Here is an 11,071-nt window from a genome sequence, read left to right on the forward strand (position 1 = left end):
TTTTAATTTTTATATACTTTTTAAATAATTATATATTAGAAAGACCAGAAAAGAATTTTTTTCTTGAACAAAATGGAGTTGATCTTTATACATGTTTAAAGGGAAAACTCAAATTTGCATACAACACAATTGAAATGTGAATTTAAGATTGAATTGGTAGGTTTTATCATGATAGATTATGAAGAATTAGAAATAATAATGATGAAAATAGTTACTTGAATTTGAAATATTTGATAATAAAGATTATAGTTGTACAACAATAATTAGAAAAAGTAAAAAATAAAAAAAAAATTATACTTTATCTTATTTCTCAAATTTCATCATTTCAAATATACTTATCCCAACAAATATCATGAGATAATATTTAATTCTAGATCAGAGTTGGCAAAATTAACTTAAAACTATACATCTACTCATGCTATTGAAGATTGGAGCTTGATTTGAGCAATTTCTTTATGATTTTTGGTTAGGGGTGCACATACAAGCAAGATCAAAGCTTGATCTACTTCTGTGTGTGATGAAATGACAATATTGAAGCTTGATTTTGCAAGAATCGAGGGCTTGGGTGTTTGAATTTGCGGATTGATCACTTCAATAAACATTATTTATTTATTTACTTATTTATTTTATTTGTTATTTCGTTGTCTTCACTGCTACTATGATGGGTTGGTGATGTAGTGATCCCGGTTTCGACCCTTCTTTCATGTTTTGCCACTTCAACTGGGCAGGTCAGGGATCGATTTTGAGCCAGTCAACTTCGGAGGTCGAGCTGCCCGGTCAGTTCATCGAAAACAAAAATACAAAATGCATTCGAAATTGCTTACGGGAAAGTGTATTTGACGCTCGAGCGGGGCTTTCCACGCGCGAGCGGACCTTGTTATTTAAGTCTGTAAAATTAGGGTTTCATATCATTTCTTGCAGCCCCCTCTCTCTCTAAAACTCTCCAAAATTTTGATCTAGAGCTTCTCTCTCTAGAAGTCACATTCTCTCTTTGATTTCTCCAAATCCTTTGGGACTTAAGCCTAAGTTCTTCACCAAAGTTGGTCATCACCTCGAGGGCTTCACTTTTGCGGTAAAGATCGAGTTTCGACACCGTTGATTTTGGGGGTTTCATCTCATTTCTTCTTCAAAACTTAAGGTAGGGATTTTCTTTGAGTTATATATATATTTTTGCAAGATCTAGATGATTTTCAAAATCATCATTTGATAGCTTCTGAAAAAAAAAATTTGATTGAAGAAGTTGAGCGATTTTGAAAGTGGGTTTGTCTTTTGTTCTTTTAAAATAATCTCATAGGTTTTGACCTTTGTTGATTGAAGAAAAGAAGATTTTCGAGAGTTTTCTTTCAGAAGATTTGAGCTGTGTAGTTTGGTGAAAAAACCTAGAAATTGGAGATTTTAAAAGAGATTGAAAATCCATGGGTAATATTGTTATATTTAATTTTGCGTGCCAAAATAAATAATGTTTAGAAAATTTCTTATTTATATTTGTATAAATAATTAATTTTGTGGATTATGAGAATTGTTGTTTATTTTAGAAATGGTTATTTCATAATATTGATATAGTCTTGAAATGACTAAATTGTTGAGAATACTCGAGAAGAGGAAATTATGTTTATTCCTTGGATGATGAATTGGAATAAAAGTAATTGTGCTCATTTGTGAATTGCCATATCATTTCATTTCATTACATTAAACTTTGAAGGTTGATTTGAAAACTTGCATTGAGAAAAGAATGTTAAGAAATAAGTTTTCATGAAATGGTTTTGGGGTAAATATGATGGTAAGTCTTGATAGGTGGTGTAGAATAAGTTGGCATGTGGGTCCAGGGTGAAAGACCAAAAAATTCGCGCGGATAGGTGTCGAGCCTTTCGGTTAATACCGGTAAAAAGGACAATTTGATAGTACTTGTATAGTCTATTTGCAGACACCAGTCTAGGGATTACTAGAGATGTATTTACTGCTCTTGAAATAAATTGTTAAATTTTGAACAACTGAAATTGCATGATATCATTGAGCATGATGGTTTTCAAAAGATAAAAATGTAATTTATCTTCAAAAAGGGCATAGCATGACATGTGCATTTCATCTCTTGAGACTTGTATAAAATGTATATATTTTGTGAAGGATTTTTCTACTGGGCTTTATGCTCACCCTACAGGATTTTTGTACAGGAAAAGATGTGGTGATTCTGCCCAACTAGGGGTGTGGAAGTATGTGTGTTGGGAGTACAATGCTCTCATTTTGCGTGACTCTGTTTTGTAAGCCAACAGCTATATTTGTGTTGAGTTGAAACTCTATTTTGTGTAACCAAGAATGTTCTTGGATAAATTTGTAAGCCTGTAGGGCGCTTATTATCTGTTTGGCTTCCATTTCATATCTATTGTAAAATGCATGTTTGGGATTAGAACTGGAGTATTGAGATGAGAACAACATGTATTTGGCATTTGGGATTTAAAGGAAATGAGTGTATGGATTAGTTAGCTATATATATATATGTGTGTGTGTGTGTGTGTGTGTGTGTGTGTGTGTGTGTGTCTATCAGGTATGTTTTGTTGCATAAATAGATATATCATGCCCAATTTTTTTTTAGGGCATTACAGGTGAGTCTTGGATGACTTCTCAGTTATTCTGTGTTGATCATTCTTCTTGTTCAGTTTCCTTTTTCTCATCATCTATTGAATTGATTAAATTGGATTTCTATTCTTTGCTGGAAATCCAATCAAGTTTTTCTTTGAATTTTAATGTGTGTGCGTGTATATATATGTTAAACAAATTGTTCCCATGTTTACATATTTGTATATACATACATTTATCTATCTATATATTTGTATGTATATGCTAAGGCCATTATAGTTGCTTTTGTTTGCTGCATATTATAGTTCCAAAATTTTATGAATTGTTACTTCTAGGTAGAGACAAATCATGCTACTAAGGCTTGGTTGGGGAAATGGGTTGGCTTTTTGGCTTTTTTGACTACTTTAGCCTGGGACTAAAAAGTCTGGTTTGGGAAGGGCATTTGGTTTTTTTGGCTTTTTTTGAATTTTTTGTGAGAGAAAAAATGTAATAATTATGGGTTGAATGTGATGTTTTGTCTTGTTAAGGCTAAAAATCTTATTTTATTCTTTGTGACTATTTCAGCCCCAAACCCACCCAAACCCACTTCCCAGGCAATGCCTAAGAAGTCTACTAGTTCTTACAAGGTATAATGGAATATGAAGTCCTCTTGGTTGTATATTTGTATGTATAGGCATGTTTGGTAGAACTTATAAGCTGCTTATTTCAGTTTTTAGCTTAATTTAAGCTAAAATATTGTGTTTGGTGCAGCTTAAGTTAACCAGCTTATAGCTTAAATCAAGCTATTTCTCAACTTATCTCAAAAGTTAGTTAGGGGGTGCTTAAATTTTTTACTTAAGCGCGCAGCTGGTGTGAGAGGCTAAAATTACTTAAATGCCCTCATCAATACCCAAATATTAATATTAATTAAAAAATAAAAAATTATATATTTCTGAAGAAAAAGAAAAAAATCAATATTAATTGAAAAATAATTATTAATTGGTATTAATTATTAATGAATTCATATTGTATATTTTTATATTAATTAAAAAATAAAAAATTGTATATTTCTGAAGAAAAAGAAAAAAATCAATATTAATTGGTATTAATTATTAATAAGTTAATATTGTATACTTTTGTAATGAATTATTTATTAATTGATACTAATTAATAACAATGGTTGATTATTAATATTAATTGATACTAATAAAAATAAAATATTAACATTAATATATATATATATTAATTAATAATTTTAGTATTAATTGAGACTAATTAAGCCATTAATTGATACTAATTAATAATTTTACTATTAATTGATACTAATTAAGAAATTAATTAATACTAATTAATTTATAATGGAAAATAATTGTGACAATAATACTTCCATTCATTTTTAGCAAATGTATCAATTTTTATATTAATTGATACTAATTAATACTAATTATATTAACTTTTATTAATGAAAATTAAAATTGAAAAAAATGACAAAATAATCATTTTTATATCATATAAGGGTAGAAAGGACAATTATACAGTAAAAAACTATTTTACAACTTGTTAACTAAACACTACTGCGCTACTTAAATCCATAATTCCACAGTTGCACCAAACAGGTTAACAGCTTATGTTCACAGCTATAAGCTATAATCTGTTAAGTTATAATCTATAATCACTTTTCCACAGCTCTACCAAACGGGGCCTATATATTGAGGTGGAATGGCTTATAGCATGTTTATATATTTGCATGTATATATATCTGTTAGAAGGGGAAAAAAAAAAAAAAATTGCTCCTATGTTTGAATGTGTGTACATATATCTGTTAAACTAATTTAGAAAAATTGTGTGAATGACAGTCAAAAAATGGGAGAGTCTTGATATTGTCAGTTAAAGTAGGGAAGGTTTCTGTAATTATTGAAACTACAGGGGAGATCTGTGTATTTGTCAGAAACCTTAGGGGAGATAAGTGTAATTTACCCTTTATTATATATAACTCACATCTCTAAGTAACATAAACTTATACTATAATAATAAAATTTTCATGTGATAATTATTATGGCATTTTTTGTCTAATTTTGAATAAAAATTAATTTTAGGAGTAAACTGAAAAAAAACTTAAAACATAAAGGGTTAAAGTGAGAAAAAATAAACTTTAAGAGCCAAAGTGGAATAGTGGTCGAACATAAAGGGGGCAAAGTGTAATTTATCTTTACAAGTACACTCCCTGAGGTTCGCTTCAAATACAGATTGTCCCATGTAGTTTGAAAAATTACAAATACCTCCTTATTAGAATTTTTTATTTAACAGAATTAATTGAAAAAAATAAAATTTCTAACTACTCTCCTATACAATAATAAAATTATCTCAATTATTAATTGAAATAAATTTCAAACATCATTAAAAATTGTTAATTAATTTGATAATTTATTAATAAAATAGGCCATTTATTTTCATTAGAAATTGCAAGGGGTGAGATGTAATTTCAAAAATCATAAGCGACCATTCATATTTTAAGTAAATCTCAAGAGATGTATTTGTAATTTATCCTAAAAAGGAGTATTAATTAGTAAGAATAATAAAAATAAAAATAGAAATAAAAATAAAAATAAAAAAGTGAGTGATCAAAGAGTTTGCGCAAGTGCTAATATCAGAACCAGCACTTCTACAATCACAAAAAAATATTTTAAATATATACAATTAGGGTTTGGTCATCTCAATTTGAGAGAACATTAGGGTTTGATAAGCTCGTTTTGAGACCAATTTCAATAATTTGAACCGTTCATTTTTTAAGACTCGTAAAATATTCATACTAAAAATATAAAAGCAATTAGTTTGTATTACAAAAATGAATAATTATTTTTAAAATTATATTTATCATATATTTTTTAAAATAAATACAGTTCAAATATATAACTATCCACATTCAATTATTTTTTACATAAATATTTTATTTAACAAATTCTAAACAGTAAACGGTTCAAATCACAAAAATTAATTCGAAAATAAATATATCAAATTTAAATATATACTCAAATTAAGGTGACAATTTAAAATCAGAAAACCCTACATTTAAATTCCATCCACACATTATTTCTCTTATAGAATTCCTGGTGGTACAAATAATAAGTTCCATCCAGACATCATCTCTCTCATTTCCCATCTACCAGGGAAGAGACGTCAAAGTCAAGCGCCGGCCCTGGTTGGAAAAAATGTGGGGCAGAGAACGACTCCTTTTTTGTTTTTTGTTTTTTTTTGACTCTAGTGTGACTGTAAAGACTAAAAAATAAAATAAAGTGGTGTTATAGATTTAAAATAAAAAGATCTCCATAATAATCACATAAATAAAATAATTTTAAAACAAAAAGATCCTGATTATAATCACAAAGTAAAACAATTTAAATTTACAACATCACAAGTTAAATGGCTTATTTTTAAAAGTCACAATTTTAACTAAAAAATCATTATAAAAAAAAAAATCAATTCTCATCTTTATTTTTTTTCACATTTTTATATAAAATATTAAAAAATACTAAAAAATCAAATTCTCAACTCAATTTATATAATTTTAAGTTTTTTGAAATATCTTAATAAAATATGATAGATCTGAAATTTGAAATAATAATATAAAAGTAATTATTTAAAATATTTTTGGTACCATCATTTGAGATAATATCTACTACTACTTACAGAGCAACTGTCCTTCAAATTGATTAATTGACTGGTAAGTGTGCCTTTGACAAAAAAAAAAAAAAAAAAAAAAAAAAAAAAAATTAATTTTTTATTTTTATTTTTAGTGAACTTTAATTAAAAATAACAATAAAATAAATACTTTGGTACCGAATAGGTGAGAATGCCCTAATTTTTTTCTCTAATTTAAAAAAAAAAAAAAATCTACTAAAGACCAAAGAAACCAAAACAATCATTATTTAACCAAAAAATTTGAATTTATGTTTCTTTTGTCTTTAGTTAATTTTTTTTAAAAAAATTTAATTTTTATATACTTTTTAAATAATTATATATTAGAAAGACCTGAAAAGAATTTTTTTTCTTGAACAAAATGAAGGAGTTGATCTCTATACATGTTTAAAGAGAAAACTCAAATTTACATACAACACAGTTGAAATGTGAATTTAAGATTGAATTGGTAGGTTTTATCGTAATAGATTATGAAGAATTAGAAATAATAATGATGAAAATAGTTACTTGAATTTGAAATATTTGATAATAAAGATTATAGTTGTACAACAATAATTATAAAAATTAAAAAAAAAATTGTACTTTATCTTTTTTCTCAAATTTCATCATTTCAAATATACTTATCCCAACAAATATCATGAGATAATATTTAATTCTAGATCAGAGTTGACAAAATTAACATAAAACTATGAATCCGACCAATTTTACTAGTTTAAAACCCATTTAAATTAATCCAAATTCATATATAAATTGTAAATGTGTTCTATCTTACAAACTTATTTAAACTTGAATTTAAATGAATTAGTTACCATTGAATTTAAATAAAAAAATGAATATTAAAGTAAAGAATCTCCCATCACCACCATCAAGAACATTGATATTATCTCTCCAAAAAACTAAAGATTCTATAAAACTAAATTAATCGTCTACATTCATAGTAGATATAACTCACATCCTAATAACTTTAAATTTATATCATATAGTTAAGTTTGTTTTGGTAATAATTAAGGAAAATACTTGGATGTGCAAGGTGCATACTATATATACTTGCGTAAGTTCATTATAGTTATTATGTAGTTAAATTCATTGTAGATATGATACGCACCTACACATTTAAGAATTGTCCTAACTTAAAATAGCTAAAAAAATAAAAATCACTATAAAAAAATCAACTAAAATAATCACTTTTCAAAATAACCCTCACTTTTAGAATAAAATGTGAGATAAATTTTCATTGTCGATAGAATTTTTGCCACCAAGAAGCCCCTTTCGACTCATTCAAACCCGTTGTTTGGATCAATTATCCTTTCGAATAGGCATTCAATGCATATTAACAAAATGAAAAATGATGTAAACCACTAATTAGTAGTTGTACTAGGGATGTGGCAGTGGGTGGCAGTGGGTCCCACCCACTGCCACATGTGTTTTGTGTCATAATATTTGTTTTTTTTTTTTTTTTTCTTGTCAGTGGTGTTAGTGGTAGAAATTTAATGGTCCGTAGCATTGTTGTTAACAAAATATTCATGGCATGGAGCCAATTCACACCCCATTAAAGGGAAAATTAAATTTTGCTAGACTAATACACTGTCCATGGAGCTGATGACATGTACTATATATATTCACCACCACCATCGCACAACAACTACAACTCCTCAAGAAATTCATATGCAGCATCAGCACTTCATGGCTACGCCAATTTTGATCCTTATTATTCCATTGGTCCTGTTATTCCCATCCTTTTCATTTTCAACACCATACATATATAACATGAGTGAACGATCATCTCTCTCAGTGGAGAAGCCGGACATTGTTTTGATTTCACCAAACGGTGTATTCTCGGCAGGCTTCTACTCTGTTGGCGTCAATGCTTATTGCTTTGCTATTTGGTACAGTGAACCATTGTATGATGGGAGTTACACCACAGTCTGGATGGCCAATCGAGACCAACCCATTAATGGAAGACTATCCAAGCTCACCCTCCTTAAAAATGGCAATCTCATCTTGACAGATGCCGGCCAATCCATTGTTTGGGCCACCGAAACAAAGTCAGTATCTTCAGTGCAATTGCTATTGAATGACACCGGTAACCTTGTTCTTACATCGGAGGGTTTAATTCTTTGGCAAAGTTTTCAGTCACCAACCGATACCCTTCTTCCCAACCAACCACTCACCAGAAACACAAAGCTTGTGTCATCTCGAAGCCAAACCAATTATTCTTCTGGTTTCTACAAGCTATTTTTCGATGACGAAAACGTCCTCTGTCTTGTCTATGATGGCCCTGAAGTATCGAGCAAGTATTGGCCAAACCCATGGCAAAAAAGCTGGGAGGCCGGAAGGTCTACTTACAACAGTAGCAGAATTGCTGTATTCAACTCCTCGGGCCATTTCAAATCAACAGATGATTTTCAATTCATAGCTGCAGATTCTGGAATCGGGATTCACAGAAGATTAACCATGGATCACGATGGCAACATTCGAATGTACAGTCTAGACGAGAAAAACAAAATTTGGAACGTGACTTGGCAAGCCAAATCTGAACCGTGCAAGATCCATGGCATCTGCGGACCCAACAGTTTGTGTACTTATGTTCCCCATGAGAAATCTGGTAGGAGATGCTCTTGTATACCAGGGTACAAGATCAAAAATGAGACAGACCAATCTCTCGGATGTGAGCCAGATTTCAGTCTCTCTTGCAACGATAGTAAGGTTGGTTTCCTCCCGCTTCATCATGTTGAATTCTATGGCTATGATATTGGGCCCTATAGCAATTATACCTTCAAGAGGTGTGCGAAAGAATGCTTACAAAGCTGTAACTGCTCTGGGTTTCAATACAAATTTGATTGGGGTAGTGGTTTTTACAATTGCTTCCGCAAGACACAACTTTTCAATGGATATCGTGCACCAAGTTTTCCAGATACTACATACATAAAATCGCAAAAAGCCTTAATCCCATTTTATGCAAAGCATCTTCAAGTATTCAACTCAAATTCCTGTCACCCACTTCGTTTGCGGCTCGACAGAAGTTACAAGAAACCCAAAAAAAATGGGACATTGCAGTTCATGGTTTGGTTTGCCAGTGCTGTTGGAGGAGTTGAGATTATTTGTATTTGTTTGGTGTTGTACTTATTGTATAGAAACCGTCAAAATTCAAGTGCAACTACACAAAGTTACCTTCAAGTCACGACTGGATTTAGAAAATTCACCTACGATGAGCTAAAGAAAGCAACGCATAACTTTCGTGAAGAGATTGGAAGAGGAAGTGGTGGCGTGGTATACAAGGGTATATTGCCTGATCGTCGAGTTGCAGCAATCAAGCGGCTCAATGAAGCTAACCAAGGAGAACATGAATTCTTGGCCGAGGTAAGCACCATTGGAAGAGTTAACCACATGAACTTGATAGAGGTATGGGGATATTGCGTGGACGGGAAACACCGGCTTTTGGTGTACGAGTACATGGAGCGCGGGTCCTTGGCAGAAAATCTTACTTCCAATACCCTCGATTGGGAGAAAAGGTTTTATATTGCGGTAGGCTCCGCAAAAGGTCTGGCTTATTTGCATGATGAGTGCTTGGAGTGGGTTCTCCACTGTGATGTGAAGCCTCAGAATATTCTCTTGGACTCCAATTACCAGCCAAAGGTTGCTGATTTCGGTCTCTCAAAGCTATTGAACAGAGGTGATGGACATGACTCAGGCTTCTCCAGAGTAAGAGGAACAAGAGGTTACATGGCTCCTGAGTGGATTTTCAATTTTCGAATCACGTCCAAAGTTGATGTTTACAGCTACGGAGTGGTGGTGTTGGAGATGGTCACCGGAAAAAGCCCGATGATAGTTCCTCACACCTCTGACAATTCAGGGGAGATGGAACAAAGGGGCATAGTTAAGTGGGTAAGAGAGAAGATGAATGAAAATGTTCCAAAGGAATTGTGGCTTGAAGAGATCATAGATCCACTGATAAAGGATAGATATGACGCAAGTAAGATGGAAATATTAGTTGAAGTGGCATTACAGTGTGCAGAGGAAGACAAAGATGCAAGACCAACCATGAGCCAAGTAGTAGAGAGGCTTCTGCGCCATGAGGCAGATAATTATTAGAAAAATAAAAGGCGTCGGCAAAATAAATAAATAATATAAAGATTATTAGCAAAGGCCAAATTGAAGTTTCTCTAAATGTAACAAGCAACAATCATTCCTCCCCCCAGCATGGCAAAGGAGAAGGCTACTAGTTACCTACTTTTTAGATTGTGTGTGTTTTTGTACTGTTTTTCATGGTTCTCGATCTTTTGTACCAAAAATTATATCATCCCATCCCAATCTATTTATAGCGTTTAAATCGTGCTGTTCTCATTTATCATGTTAAAAAGTTATTGATAAATGAGTGATTTTGTGGATTTAGGAATGTTAGAAAGTAAAAACATTTCTATAAGACTCCTCTAAATACCTCTTTGTATATAAGGAAAATGCTAAAAATAACCTTAAAAGTTGTTGTTAGTGTTGTGTAAAGAATGAATAAAAATAAGTAAAAGTGTTTGGATATTATTAGCGAAAATCTAGTTTGGATCAAATCAACAGGGAAGATTCGATAGGAGAAATTGATTTTCACAAACAACAAACAAACCAAGCAATTGTGGTTGGTATTTTATGCCTTGACAAATTTAAGAACTTCTTTGGAGGTGTAATGTAAAGAAACAATTACAAACATCCTGAAATCCGATTGAACAACACTAAAACTTGTCACTTAATTACAAGAATCAAATTACAAGTTTAGATAGCATCACAATCAGCAGGGATAAACATGGTTACAAACACTAAGTTACAGATGAAC

General features: G+C 31.0%; 1 protein-coding gene across 1 annotated transcript; it reads left to right on the forward strand.

Moving 5' to 3' along the window:
- Positions 1 to 7,796: 7,796 nt before the first annotated feature.
- On the forward strand, positions 7,797 to 10,593 carry LOC114321195 (putative receptor protein kinase ZmPK1). The gene has a single exon (XM_082921953.1). The coding sequence runs from the start codon at positions 7,840 to 7,842 to the stop codon at positions 10,339 to 10,341; it is 2,502 nt and encodes an 833-aa protein (XP_082778079.1). The 5' UTR covers positions 7,797 to 7,839; the 3' UTR covers positions 10,342 to 10,593.
- The last annotated feature ends 478 nt before the right edge of the window (positions 10,594 to 11,071 follow it).

This window comes from Camellia sinensis, chromosome 3, assembly GCF_055761805.1.
Source record: "Camellia sinensis isolate YWXY chromosome 3, ASM5576180v1, whole genome shotgun sequence".
NCBI classification, from domain to species: Eukaryota; Viridiplantae; Streptophyta; class Magnoliopsida; order Ericales; family Theaceae; genus Camellia; species Camellia sinensis.

Bases quoted from the DNA above. Each gene is read 5' to 3' on its own strand.
- LOC114321195 (XM_082921953.1), top strand. From the start codon at position 7,840: ATGGAGCTGATGACATGTACTATATATATTCACCACCACCATCGCACA.